This window comes from Vombatus ursinus, unplaced genomic scaffold, assembly GCF_900497805.2.
Source record: "Vombatus ursinus unplaced genomic scaffold, bare-nosed wombat genome assembly UNPS02005286.1, whole genome shotgun sequence".
NCBI classification, from domain to species: Eukaryota; Metazoa; Chordata; class Mammalia; order Diprotodontia; family Vombatidae; genus Vombatus; species Vombatus ursinus.
The window spans coordinates 17,520,064-17,534,985 of NW_020945064.1; the positions used below are offsets into that span (position 1 = coordinate 17,520,064).

General features: G+C 42.1%; 1 protein-coding gene across 1 annotated transcript in view; it reads right to left on the bottom strand.

Annotated features, from left to right (window-relative positions):
* Nucleotides 1–9,810: 9,810 nt before the first annotated feature.
* Nucleotides 9,811–14,922, bottom strand: part of LOC114032399 (pyrethroid hydrolase Ces2e-like) — a 28,707-nt gene continuing 23,595 nt past the window's right edge. Inside the window, 3 exon segments of the mRNA XM_027847676.1 lie at nucleotides 9,811–9,994; nucleotides 10,902–10,980; nucleotides 13,420–13,542. Coding sequence (XP_027703477.1) covers nucleotides 9,811–9,994; nucleotides 10,902–10,980; nucleotides 13,420–13,542 — 386 coding nt within the window.

Below are 14,922 nucleotides of genomic sequence, written 5' to 3' on the forward strand. Positions count from 1 at the left end.
GGAACTCCTTATACTATGGAACCTACCCCACAGATGATGCCTTGGATATTTATGGGGTTCAGGAAAAAGGAGAGTTCTCATGGAAGGAGTAGAAGGCAATCCCTTGCCAAATGGAAGTGACATGGGAGGAGAAAGGGAGCAGTAGGGGAGGGGGAATGAGAGGGAGCAGGAGGACTTGGGAACATCAGACCGTGGAGGGAGGATGTTCTGCTTACCTGAAAGGGTCTCAGCTGCACAAACAGTTTATCAGTCTGGGCAGACTGGCCAGAGCCAGAAAACTTGATAGAGTTCAGTTATGAAAGATCAGTGTTATGTTAGCTTAGGGGGGCTTCAGCTCTGGAAAATAGGTTAACTCCAGAATACAAGTTCAAGGGCCCCTCCACAGATCTCAGAGACCATCTAATCCAATCCATATTGGGAAGAAATCCCTCCTGTAACAGGAACACACAGGACTGACCACACCCACCTGTTGGTCATCCCTTAGCCTGTTAACTTGACTCACTACCTTCTTCATTCTCATGACTTGATTTCTCTAATAATCCAAAGCTACATCCAGGTATTTCCTTATTAATTATTAAATTAGAACATTTCTCTTTTGTCAAATAAGCTTTAAGATAGTTCTGGAAATGCTAGCAATAGCAACAACATAAGAAGAAGAAAGGCAGAGAAGTGGGCCAAGAAGTGAGACAATTATTCCTATTTGTTGATGACATGGTAGTTTACTTAGAAAATCCAAGGGAATCAGCAAAGAAAGTAATACCTCCAAAAAAGTTGCAGACTATAAAATAAAACCACAAAAATAAATAGCACTTCTATATAATATAGCAAAATCCCAAAGGCAATAATAAAAAGATCCATTCAAAATAACTTAAAAAATGCATCAAGTAATTGAGACAAGAAGCAATAATAGAAAGGGAAATCCAATTCCAAATACCTACAAAATGTATCAAATACCTGGGGACCCCCCTCTCAAAGTACACAAAAGACTTAGATAATTTCAATTACAAAGTGCTCCTTAAAGAAATAAAGAGCAACCTAAATAGCTGGAACAATATTCAGCGCTCATGGCTAGGCTGTGCCAATATAATAAAAATGACAATGCTACCAAGATTAATTTATACTTTTAATGTTATACCAATCAAATTACCAAGGGGATACTTTACAAAACTTGACAAAATAATAACAAAGCCCATTTGGAAAAACAAAAGATAGAGAATATTAAGGGAAATATAGAAAAGAACTAGGGATGAAGAGAGAATAGCACTTGCAGAATCAGGCTATATTATAAAGCAGCAGTCATCAAAACCATCTGGTACTGGTTAAAGAATAGAGACAGATCAATAGAACAGACTAGACAAGTCATTCAGAAACAATAGAACTCAATAACCACATGTTTGATACAGTGGAAAACATTAGTTGCCTATAGAAAAATTCCCTAATTGATAAATACTACTTGGAAAACTGGAAAGCAGTGTGTCAGAAATTAGGCTTAGCCTAACATCATCTTATACAATGTTCCATAACAAATTCAAAGTAGATGAGTGTCTTCAATATTAAAAACCATGCCTTAAAAAGTTAGGGTAAGTCATCTTCCCTTCATGGCTATGAATAAAGGATGAATTAATTACAAAAGGTAAAATGGCTAATTTGGACTACATAATTGAAAAGATTTTGTGTGAACAAGATAACTGTGTTAAGAAAAGCCTTTTCTAACAGCTGTTGCGATGGAAATGAATGTATGTACAAATAAAAATGTTTGTGTATGTGCAAAAACAAAAACAAATACCACCACAGGGACAACTCTGTCTCTCACTGACTGCATTTTAAGAGGCTGAACTGCTATGTGTCACTGCATGGGGGAGGGTCTCATGCCCTTCCTCACCTAGCACATCACCTCTTCTGTCCCTGTTCTGTCTATTCTTTCCAGTTGTAGGCAGAGTATGGTAGACAGCTATGATCTTGTAAGTTTTGAAAGGTCAGAAGAGTCAGCCATCAGAAGTCCTGGATCTGGAGTGCACATCAGCAGATTTGCCAGCAGATATGAGAAGCAACTTGTTTGACTCAGCCCAACAGCATCTACTTTAAGTTCAAGCCTGTTCTCATGGACCAAGATGGTAGAGAGAAGAGTCCCATTGGCATGTTTGTACTTCTCAGAAAAGAAGTTTTTTTTACTTTGTGAATGATGATTGATGTTAATTGGTTAAAATGACACTGGGGAGATAATCTTTGGTATCAATAATAATGAGGAGATATTAACCAGAACTGGGTCTAATGATACTGGAGAGAACAGAGCAGAATAGGAACTAGAATCAATAGCCTTAGGAAAATCATCCACAATCGCCTTAGGAAAATCATCCACAATCCCTTGTGGATTTCCCCTAGAGCTGTAAGGGGGAGACCTGGTTGAAACCCGATGGAAAACTTGCCAGTATTACTTGGGTAAGGACACCCCACTGTGCCCGTGTTTTATGGGATACCTAAATGAAAGAATGGTTCAAATCACTAATAATAAGAGAAATGCAAACCAAAGCAAACCTGAGGTTTCACTTCACAGCCAGAAAACTGACAGATGACAAAACATGAGAACAGTCAGTGATGAAGTAGTTGTATAAAGACAGACATATTAATGCATTGTTGATGGAGCTGTGAATTGGACCAACAATTCTGGAAAATGATTTGGAATTAATAATATTAGCTAATAATAGCTAGCGTTTGTATAATGATTTAAGATTTACAAAGTGCTTTACAATTATTATCTTATTGGATCCTCACAAGAGCCCCGGGAGATAGGTGCTATTATTATGCCCATTTTACAAATGAGTAAACTGAGGCAAATAGAAGTTAAGTCACTTGCCTATGGTCACACAGCTAATTAATGTCTGGAGGCTTGATTTGAATTCAGTACTTGCTGACTCCAGGTCTAGCATTCTATCCACTGCACTATCTAGTTGCTTAATCAAACAAAGAAAATGACTTAAAAATCCATACATTTTGAACCAAGGTCAAAGCTGTACTAGGAGGGTGAAGGTTAGCAGGGAGTTAGGAAGTAGCTCTAGGACTATGGTTGGACTGTGGAATGGTTAGAGACCTGTCTGGGTACAGACTGAGCTGTTTGTCGGTAGTTAGAGTGACTGATGATGGGTGAAGAGAAAGAATGGTATTGGGAGGGGATCGTACATTCAGTATGAGAGGATTTAAGAAATAATGGTGACAGCTAGCATTCACATAGTGCTTTGAGGTTTGCAAGGCACTTTACAAATATGATCTCATTTGAGCCTCACAACAATGCTGGGAGGTACAAAGTATTATTTTTAACCCCATTTTACAGATGAGGAAACTGGGGCAGACAGAAGTTACATGCCTTGTCCAGGGTCACACAGCTACTGCCTGAGGACCAGATATGAGTTCAGGTCTTCCTGACTCCAAGTCCAGCACTTTATCCACTGCTCCACCAGCTAGCTCCCTTTTAATGAGTGTGCGGGGGAGAGTGTGGAAGGAATAGTCTTGCTTCTGGTTGTCTACAGCAGCACAGAGAGCTGAGATTAATTCAGCCTGATCAACGAAAGCCCTCCAGGATCCAGCTGCCCTAGGGTATGTTCCAGCCCAGCAGCCTGCTAGAATTTCCTGTTTTATGACTCTGTGTCTCCTGCCTCGGAGATTTTGACAGGTGTTTCTTCATGTTGGGAGTGTGTCCCCTTCTCACTCTTCTTAGCAAAGACTTTAACTTTTTTTGAAAGGACAGCTCAGGTTCTACCTTGTACTTAGTATTGTCCCTCTGCCCCTACCTGTTGGTGCCCTGTCTGTCTGCCTCTGTCTCTTTGTCTCTGTCTCTCTGTTTGTGTCTCTTGGTTTCTGACTCTGTCTCTCTGCCTTTTTTTGTCTCCATCTCAAACTCTTTGTTTCTGTCTCTCTGTATCTCTGTGTGTGTGTCTCTCTTACATTACGTAAATTTCATATTTGCTTTCATGTGTCCTCCCAACATGTTGAGGACGGAGTCTTTTTTCTTTCTTTCCTTCTTTCTTTCTTTCTTTCTTTCTTTCTTTCTTTCTTTCTTTCTTTCTTTCTTTCTTTCTTTCTTTGTTTCTTTGTTTCTTTCTTTCTTTCTCTCATTTATTCACAGCTCCTTGCTCAATGCCCTACATGCAGTGGATTGTTTAATAAATATCTATTGCAGTGAATTGAATTTAATTGCATGGTGGCAAATGTCAACAAGCTTCTTCTTGGCTGAGATTTGAGGACTTGATGTTGAGCAGGTCAAAGAGGAGGAAGGCAACTTCCACAAAGTGTTTGAGTTACATTTACAGGTGCCCAAAACTAACATGGAAAAGTTGGTCAAAACCATCCAGCCCCGTCTGATAACATGTATTTAGAGAGCTCTATTGGTCTTGTATTTATTCTCTTCATTTACTTATATAGATACTTATTAATTTCTCCATTAGGATGTAAACTCCTGGAAAATCAGGATTGTTTCATTCTTTGTATGTGTACCCTGGCTCCTGGCACAATATCTAGCATGTAGTAGGCACCTAATAAATGTTTGTTGTTTGTTCAGTATCCTAAACCTCCCCCTCCATTAGACTGTAAGCTCCCTGAGGGAAAGTGCATCTCACTTAAATTTTGTATCCTTTCCACCATCCATCAAAATCCTCTGCACTTAGTTGACATGATACCTCTTTGGAGTATTGTACCATACCTCTGAGAAGCAACAACTAGTGTTATAGAAAGAAGGCTGGGCTTGAAGTCAAGGGAGACCTGGGTTTATAACCCTGCTCTATCATCTACTAGGGCGGGGCAGTCATCTCCAGTCATCGTGATCTATGTCATGATACTGGACCCAGATGGCTCTGGAGGAGAAGGTGAGGCTGGTGGCTTTGTCCAGCCCTTCCTCACTTAAATCCAATTTGCTTGTAAGCCATGGCATCACCTCGCAGATGTCATAGTCTTCTTTGTGAATAAAGCACAAACAACAACCTGGGAGTAGTCCAAGCTGCCCACTAGGGACCTGGACTGGTCAGTTTCAGTTGGGCAATACAGCTCCTATCTTTCTTCTCCCTTCCATTCCCTTCCCTTTGCTTCCCTTTCCTTTACCTTCCCTCCCCCTCCCCTAACCTACTGTCCCTCTTCCCTCTCCTTCTCTCCCTTTCCTTCCCTTCCCTACTGGAGAGAGCATAACTCTGATCAGCTGACTGCATTATTCCAATGCCAAATGTACAATTGTTTAAAAGACTATTTTATGGAGAACTCACACACAGAACAAGTGTTCACGTGGTGGTCAGAAAAAAAGATACAAGGACAGTGTCAAGGTCTCACTTCAGAGCTTTGGAATTGATTGCATGACATGGGAGACACTGGCACAGGACTGCCCAGCAAGGCCTGCCCTCATCAGAGAAGGTGCTGTGCTCTAGGAGCAAAGCAGAATTGAAGAAACTCAAAAGAAACATGAGATATGCAAATTTAGGGAATCCACCCCAAAAGTTTACATGGACTTTTTGTGCCCCACCTCTGGTAGAGCATTGCAACTCATATTGGTTTGATAAGCCATAGTCAGACATACTGTAACACGACTCTAACATAGTGATGTCATTTTAGTCTCTTTGATAATGTAGGAAAATCACATATATACGTACATGTGCACACACACACACACACACACACACACACACAAACATGCCTTCACTTAGTCACTGTTTGAATCTTGATGGCTCAGAGTGAATGTACATAGCCACTGTTTCTATTTTGGCCAGAAACCCTCCTGAGGGTCTTTCCCTCCCACACTGATTTTTTATTTTGACGCTAAGTAAAAGAGGCCATTCTTTACCTCATTTCTTACCTAGCTTTAATCATTGAATAGGGGTTGCCTCAGTCATAACTGAGGCCTGGGAAAGACCTTAGCTTAAAAAGGCCAAGGTCTCTCACTTCATCTGGGGACATCTCCAGTCATCTTGATTTATATCTTGCTACTGGACCCAGATGGCTCTGGAGGAGAAAGTGAGGCTGGTGACTTTGTACAGCTTTCCCTCACTTAAATTCAATTCACTTGCACATCACAGCACCACCTTCCTGATGTCATGGTCCTCTTTGAGAAGGAAGGACAAAAAACAACCACAGGACAGGACTCTTGTTTAGGTCCAAGTTGGACCCGTGGTCTCTGTGGGCCCTTCCAATTCTGCAGTTCTATGACCCAGACAGTCTTCACCCAATGAAGAATGGGAGCTGCCAACATAAGTTGTTTTTTGTCTTTTTTAGGCAATTGGGGTTAAGTGACTTGCCCAGGGTCACACAGCCAGTAGGTGTCAAGAGTTTGGTCTGAGGCTAGATTTGAACTCAGGTCCTCCTGACTTCAGGGCCAGTGCTCTATCCACTGTGCCACCTAGCTGCCCAGCCAACATAAGTTCTTCAACAAACAAATGACGTGCCTCTCAGAACCTACCCTGGGTCATTTGCTTTCCATTGATATCGTGCCAAGAATTGTCCCCAGAGCAGCGGGAGCCTGTTTCAATAGCTGTTCCAGGAACTGGGACTGGATGCCCTTAAATGAATCCATCTCAACCAGCTTCCTCCAAGCTGGAATGCAGCTAGAACTACATCTGCTTGGAAAGAGAAAAGGGAACCTTCCAAGAGACATCAAGTTCTATGGTGCAGTGGATGAATGGAACACTTGGAATCAGGAAGACCTGAGTTCAAATCCTGATTCAGACACTCGGTTGGTTGGTCGTTGTCCTTTGTTCTTGAAGAGGACCAAAATGACATTAATATGTTGGAGTCAAGGTACGGTATATCTGTCTGTGGCTGAGCAGATCAATAGGAGCTCAGAAGGCTCCACCACAGGTTGGGCACAAATAGTCCATATGAACATTTGGAGTGGAGATGTCTCTAAATCCGCGTATTTCAGCTTTCTTTTGAATTATTGCAATTCGCTTCAGTCATAGAGCACAGTACCTTCTTTGATGTGGCCACACCATGCTGGGGGGTACTTTGCCAGTGTCTCTCACACCATGAAATCAATTCCAAAGTTCCTCAGAGAGACCTTGACAGTGTCCTTGTATCACTTTTTCTGACCTCCACATGAGCACATGCCTTGCATGAGTTCTCTGTAAAACAGTCTTCTAGGCAAACCTACATTTGGCATTTGAACAATGTAGCCAGCTAGCTGTATGACTCTGGGCATGTCACTTCACCTCTGTCTACCTCAGTTTCATCATTTCTAAAATGGGGACAATAATAGCACCTCCCTCACAGGGTTAGCGTGATGATCAGATGAGATAAGAGTTGCAACGTGCATAGTATTGTGGTTGGCACATAGTAGGCACAATATAAATTTTAGCTATTATTATAATTAACTATAGTTAATAAAAATCCATCCAAACAGGATACAAAACACAGAGCATTCTTCTTTGTTATTCTTTCTATTTTCCTAGCAAACTATAAGAGTCTTGTAATGATGATGTTGCTTAAGTCTGAAGAGAGTGAAGCTTGATTCGGATGACATATTCAAGGGTGAAGGACTTGGAGTCTAAAGACCTGAGATGGAGCCCCTGCACAACCTCTTCTTAGCTGTGTGACTTTTGGTGAAGCACACTTTCTGGGCCCTTAAATCCTTTGTGGTACAATGAGTGAATTGGACTAGACATTCTTTTTTTTTTTTTTTAAAGCAATCCTGTTAAGTGACTTGCCCAGGGTCACACTACTAGAAAGTATCTGAGGCTGGATTTGAACTCAGGTCCTCCTGACTCCAGGGAAGGCGCCTATCCACTGTACCACCTAGCTGCTCCTGGATCAGATATTCTTTAAGCTTTTGCCCAGCCTCGATACTCTCTAGGGTTCACAATAACTCTAGGAGGTTGGTGGTGTCATTTTTATTATTCCCACCCAGTTCATAAGGAAAAAGACATTCCAACACGATATAGCTGGTGGGTGACAAGTCAAATATTTCCGAAGGGCACACCAGGCACCAGGCACCAGGCACCAGGCACTCAAGCACTGGGGATGCAAAGAGAGGTAAAAAACTGTGCTCTGGGAGCTTACAATCTAATGAAGGGAGACAAGCTGCAAACACCTACGGATAAACAACATATACACAAGGCAAACTGGGGGATGGTCAATAGTGAGAAGGCACCAGCTTTAAGGGACACTTAGCAAAGGCTTCTGGCATAGGGTGAGATTTTAGCTGAGCCCTGAAGGAAACCCCTGAGGGGCAGAGGAGGAAGGAGAGGGTTCCAGGCATGGGGGCAGCCAGAGAGAGTACCCAGTGCCCAGAGATACAGTGTCTTGCTCCAGGAATACCAAGGAGGTCCAAGTCACTGAACCACAGAGTACATGAGAGGGAGCAAAGGACAGGAAAAGGTGGGGAGGGTTCAAATTCTGAAAGTCTTTAAAAGCCAGACAAAGGGTTTAATATTTGATCCTAGAAGTAAAGGAAATCACTACAGTTTATCACATAAGGGGTGACGTGGTCAGATTTGAATGGAGAATGGGCTGGAGTGGGAAGAAAACTGAAGCAAGAGAAACTGGACTGCAGGCTATTTTAAAGTCCAGATGTGAGGTGACCCAGCCACCTAGCTACCCTTACACTCTACATCACCAGTTTCCTGCCTTAATTATCTGAATCCTATATCAACTATGCCTCATTTTCTTAATCAGAAGCTTCTTAGTGACAAAAAGGTTTTTAACAGCTAATATTTGATTTTTCTTAATGAAGAGAATGTTTTACTGCCATATATCCCTGTATCCCAGGGACTTGTGCCAGAGCTGGTTGTTAAATTTTCAGCATAAATTTACACCTCAGAATTGGCATCCACTACAAATTAGGGTTTGGGCCATTGTTTTGTTGATTTCTAAACTTACTAAGGTGATGTAAATAATGTGAATAATATAACTTTAAAGTATGTCTTGTGGGTTTTTCAGAGAGCTGATTGTTAAACATTGACCAGCACATCTCTGCACATATGTTGTTAGTAAAATATTTTGTTACTGTGAAATATCTTGTAAGCATAATCAAACAGAGAAGAGGAAGCATTTCCTTTGATTTTGCTGGTTTTTTTTTCTGTATAAAAGAAACTCCTTTGCAAATAAGGAATCACTTGACTCGCAGGATTATCATGAAGTTTTGTTTTCAGGACCCTCAGTGTACCATGTTTTCTCCTTGCAGAAATGTTGTTGAGAAAATGCTGGCTAACTGATAAAGCAGGATAGCGACATTCAATAATTTCCCGAGTTCCTCGCAGCAGCTCAGTGTACTAAGAAGTACACTGAGTGTACTTAGATTCGGAGTCAGAGGACCTGGCTACTTAGTGTCTGCGTCACCTTGGACAAGTCCTTTCCCTTCTCTGGGTCTTGGTGTTCATTCTTGTTGAATGATTGCTAATAACCCTTCCAGCTCTAAATCAATCATTCAATCAATCATGAAGCATTAATTCTTTCCCTACCAAGTACCCTAAAGACAGAATGACAGAAAATGAAACCATCTCAACTATAATTCGATGAAATTAACTAGGGATTTTTTCCTCTAGAGAGAGGGTGGAATGGCTGGTCTCATCAGATTCCCACTGACTCAGAATTGGAAGATCCCTTTCAAATAAGATGACATTTGTAAAATTGTTTCTTAGTTGGCTGGCACAGAAAAAGCATTCGATAAATGCTTTTTTCCTTCTAACTATCATTTAAATTCCTCTCCCATAGCAGTAATGAGTGAGAGTCAAAGTATTTCACTCAAAATTGCAATGTCCTTTAGCTGAGGCCAAGGAACTACTCAAAAGAAGTGATTGGGTGTCATTAGTCTGCAACTATTGCAAAAACGGTTGTGCTAAGAGATCACAACTCCACCCGGACATTTTCTGGCTGTGATCGCTTCATCTTCTCAGGCAAGGTCTTGGTCCAGAATTTCCACTTATCCTTCCTCAGGCTCTTTCCCACAGACAGCTGCAAATTCAGCTGCAAGTACTCTTCCTTCTGGTCATAGACTGGCCAGTGAATAAGGTCTGCACCATTTGGGTCCCTGGGAGGAAAAATAAACATTTAGAACTGAAAGGGGCCATTTCATTGGCAAGTGTAGCAAGCCACCATCAGTTCAGCCTAGAGCCAAGGAAGGGGCCTAAGGTCAGGGTCAGCTGACAGTGGTAGCACCCATGGAAAGCTTGTTCACCCATCCTTAAGCAGTTTGGTCCTCATCTTTCATGTTGCACCTTTCTCATGCACCTGAGGTGGAAGGTCCAAAGAGTGAAAGGACTCATATAGGGAATAAGTAACCAAGTCTGGATTTGAACTCATATCATTGAACTCCATTTCATTGGAGTAGCTAGTTGGTATAGTGGATAAAACTGGGCCTGGAGTCAGGAAGACCTGAGTTCAAATACAGCCTCAGATACTTACTAGCTTTGTGACTCTAGGCAAATCATTTAACCCTGTTTGCCTCTGTTTCCTCATCTGCAGAAGAATGAGGAAAGGAGAAGGAAATGGCAAACTGCAGTGGTTGGCCAATGGACACCACTCCAGTATCTCTGCCAAGAAAACTCCAGATGGGGTCACCAAGAATCAAACACAACATCACTGGACTCCATATCCACTGCCACCTGTCCTAATGGTTCCCAAGGCAGAAGAGAAGTCACTGAGCCTAGAGGGCAGTGGTGTGGGCCAGGAGAGGTGCTGATCTTTCTTGCATTCCTTTCAAGATGCCCATGTGTAGGGTGAGTGTGCCTGAGTAATGCCTCCCCCAATGCTGGCCATAAACTTGGGGAAGGGCTATACTTGTTCACCAGACCTTACCTCTGTGTTGAATTAACTTTTTTTTTCCTGTACAAATTTCAATCAGGGAACTTCTGTTAAAGTGGGAAACCTTTATGTGCCTATTAACAGGCACTACCCCACAGGGAAACCATGGGGAAACCAAGGGGCAGTTTTCTTACCCGTGACGGGCAAAGTTTGCCCAGTAGCTCATTATCCTGTGGCTCAGGAGTTTTTCCTCTTCTGTTGCCTCGCCTAAATCTAGGAACAGAAAAAGAAAGATCTTGGTTAAGGCCAAAATGCAGACCCAAAGGCCTCCTTTCCTCCAGTCTCCAGCCCCACCCACCCAGTCAGTCCTGCTCTGGCCCCTGAACTGATCTTCCTTGCACAGTTTCCATCATGTCACTCCCCTTCTAGAAGACATCCCAGGGCTTCTGTTGGCCTCATCTGTCTGACTCCATAACTGTGTCTCTACCAAAAACAAAGTGGTGCAGCTGGACTGGAAATCAGGAAGACTCGAGTTCTAATCTAGGCTGAGATGTTGACTAGAAGAGTGACCCTGGGCAAGTCACTTAACCTCTGTCTGCCTTTGTTTCTTTGTTCAAAACATGGGGATAATAATAACACATCTGTGTCCCAGGATTGTTGGGACAGTAAACAAAAGAAGAGATATTTACAGAACAGTTTACATACTTACAAAAGTGTTGCATAAATGCTACCTATCATTATTAAATTATATTAATATTATTATATACTTATTTTAATACATAGTAAAGAAAAGTATTATATATAAATTGCATGTTGTGTTATATTATTATACAATAACATATTTTATCCTATGTAATTATAATAATGACATGATTATTATAAATGTAATTTATAATAATTACAATTATTATTCTAAGCTACAACAGCAGAGCACAAGCTCTAGTAACTGCAAAGCCTTTGCATATGGCCCCTTCCCCAGACAATGCTGCCATTAAGGACCCCTGCCTGGGGCAGTGCAGACAGGCTCAGCAGCTGCAGCTAAGTCATAAGATGATGAACTCATTGGCCATGCAAGTCATGAAACAGATAAATGGATAAACTGGCCTTCCAGTTCTGCCAGGAGAGGAGCAAAAAAGTGAAAATAGGGAGAGAAGACTTCCAAAAACACAGATTTGGGACCATCTATACCATTAACTCCAAAGATTGTTAAATGTAAGACTTTTGTCCAGCAATCCCCAAATGGATGTACTGGTAGAGAAAGTGAATCAAGAATAACCATGGGCAGCTTAGTGGCGCAGTGGATAGAGCACTGGCCCTGGAGTCAGGAGGACCTGAGTTCAAATCCGGCCTCAGACCAAACACTTGACAGTTAGTAGCTGTGTGACTCTGGCCAAGTCACTTAACCCCAATTGCCTAAAAAAAGAAAAAAAAAGCATAACTGGAGAAAAGGAGGAAGAAGGGAAGGAAGGGAGAGAGGGAAAGAAGGGAGGGAAGATAGAAGGAAGGAAAGAAGGGAGAGAGGGAGGGAGTAAAGAAGGGAAGAAGGGAGGGAGGGAAGGCTTCCAGCATGTTGGGCAGATCTTCAGTGCAGGATTTATAGAAGGACAAGAATCACACAGGATGACATGGTATAACAGGATCTACCCGGAAGAGAAGGATGAAGGTATTGGGGAGGTCACTGGTCCATTGACATATGGAAATGTGTTTTTTGCATTTGTGCCTCATCTTCCCTTCTGGGTAGTAAACTCCAAGAAGTCAGAGACTGTGTCTTATTTATCTTTGTGTCTTCCTCAGAGATGAACAGAGGCTCTGTTTGCTGGATGTACTTAATCATATAAACTGAATTGAACTGAATAGCTGAATCCACCTCCTGATTCAGTTCACCTGAACAAGCAGACTGAGTTGGGAGACTTCCAAGCCTGACACCTTAGTCTCTAATCACTCAGTGAACCAGTTAATTATTAACTGCCTCCTCTGTTCCTGGCACTGTGCCAAGGGTTGGAGCTACAAATAAAAAGAGAAATAAATAAAACCAAGAACTCTTCTCAGGCGGCTGGGCCCCTGTTCAGTGCCTCCTAAGGGAACCTGGAAGGGCAGAAAGAACCCTGGATTTGGGCTCACACCTGCTAACTCTGTGATATTAGATAAGTCTGTTCCTCACTCTGAACTTCAGTTTCCTCTTCTGTACAATAGACACAATCCCTCCGTTCCACCCCACCCTGACCCTCACAGGGTATTTGGGAAGATCAAATAGCAGCTAGATGATAGGTGGGCTGAGTGCTGAACATGGAACCATGAAAGCAAGAGTTCAGATCCTGACTCAGACCCTTAACTAGCTCTGCGACTCTTGGCTAGCCAAGAGTCATTTTTGTCAGCCTCAGTTTCTTCATCTATAAAACGGGGACAGCACCAGCACCTATTTTACATGGCTTTTTTGAGAGTATCAAATGAGAATGGCATATACAAAGCTCTTCATAAGTCTTCAAGCAGTATATAAATGTTAGCTAATTTTAGCTATTGTTATTATCATTATGAAATGAGCTGATGTACGGGAAGGTGCTTTGTGGAAAGGTAAGACATTATTGTTCATTTTGATGTCAGAGAGAGTAAGGTAGGTGATGGAGAAAGGAGGTCAGAGCCCCAAGGATTCTGCTGTCTCTGGCCCCCACCCTGGCCCACAGCTTCCCTTTCCAACCCATCTCCACTGCTTACAAGGTAGTCCAAAGACAAAATGTATTTCATCGCCATGGTCTGCCTTCACGAAATCCGGTTTGGCATCCTTAAGTACGCTTGGTCGGTGCTGAAATTCACAAACATAGACTGGAGAGCTGGGACCTAGGCAAACATAAGAAATGTCCACAGTTACTGACATATTGAACACAGGGCAGGGTCACGTGCCAGGGGCCCCTGGCCTGATTCCCTCCTTCAGAGTGTGTGTTAGGGGGGCAAGAGTAGCTTGCCATTAACAGGCAAACTCCTTGAGGGCAGCCCTTAACAAATACTGTCTGATTCATGATGGAAAATGCTATCCACATCCAGAGTAAGAGCTACACAGTCTGAATGCAGATCAAAGCACACTATTTGCTCTGTCTCTCTTTCTCTCTCCGTATTTTTTCTTCTTTCTTGTGGTTTTTTTCCTTTTGTTCTAACTTCTTCACAGCATGAGTAATGTGGAAATATGTTTAATATGATTGTACATGTATAGCCTATATCAGATGGCTCACCATCTTGGGGAAGGGGGAGCGGAGAAAGTGTGAGAAAATTTAGAACTTAAGATCTTACAGAAACGAATCCTGAAAACTGAAAATAAATAAAAAATCCAAATACTGTCTGAGATTGATGCTGTAAGGCAGGACAAGTACTAGGGTCTGGCGTAACAGTAACAGGACCTAGCTTGGAATCTTGGCCCTGTCGTTGACTGACTACAGGGCCTTAGGGGAATCCTTTCACTTCTCTGAGGCTGATTTTTCAACTGTAAAGTGGAGGTAATAATCTCTGGGCTGTCTGCCCCACGGGATGGTGAGGAGAAGAGAAGGATTTGTTGTTCAGTTGTTTTTCAATCATATTCAACTCTGCGTGATCCCATTTGGGGTTTTCTTGGCAAAGATGCAGGAGTAGTTCACCATTTCCTTCTCTAGCTCGTTTTACAGATGAGGAAACTGAGGCAAACAGGGTGAAGTGACTTGCCCAAGGTCACACAGCTAGTAAGTGTTTGAGGTCAGATTTCAACTCAGGAAGCCTGACTCCAGGCCCAGCACTGTATCCACTGTGCCACCTAGCTGCCCTGTGAATAAGCATTTACACAGCACTTACTTTGTGCCAGATGCTGTGCAAAGTGCTTTACAAATAGTATCTCACAGAAGTCTCTCAACAGCCCTGGGATGGAGATGCTATTATTATTCCCATTTTATAGTTGAGGAAACTGAGACAAACAGAGGATAAATGAGTTGCTCAGGATCACACAGCTAAAAGGTGTCTTGGTTTGGATTTGAATTCATGTCCTCCTGATTTCGGATCCATGTCCTATCCACTGGAATTAGGTTGTTATGAGGATCTGTGGAATAATCAATGTAAAATGTTTGGTAATAATAAAACCCCCTAGCAGGGGCTCTTGAATTGATTTTTAGTTGAGCAATTTGATAACTCTATTTCAATCTAACTGGTTTTCTATTCTATGTATTTTATTTTATACATTGAAAAACATTACTCTGGAAA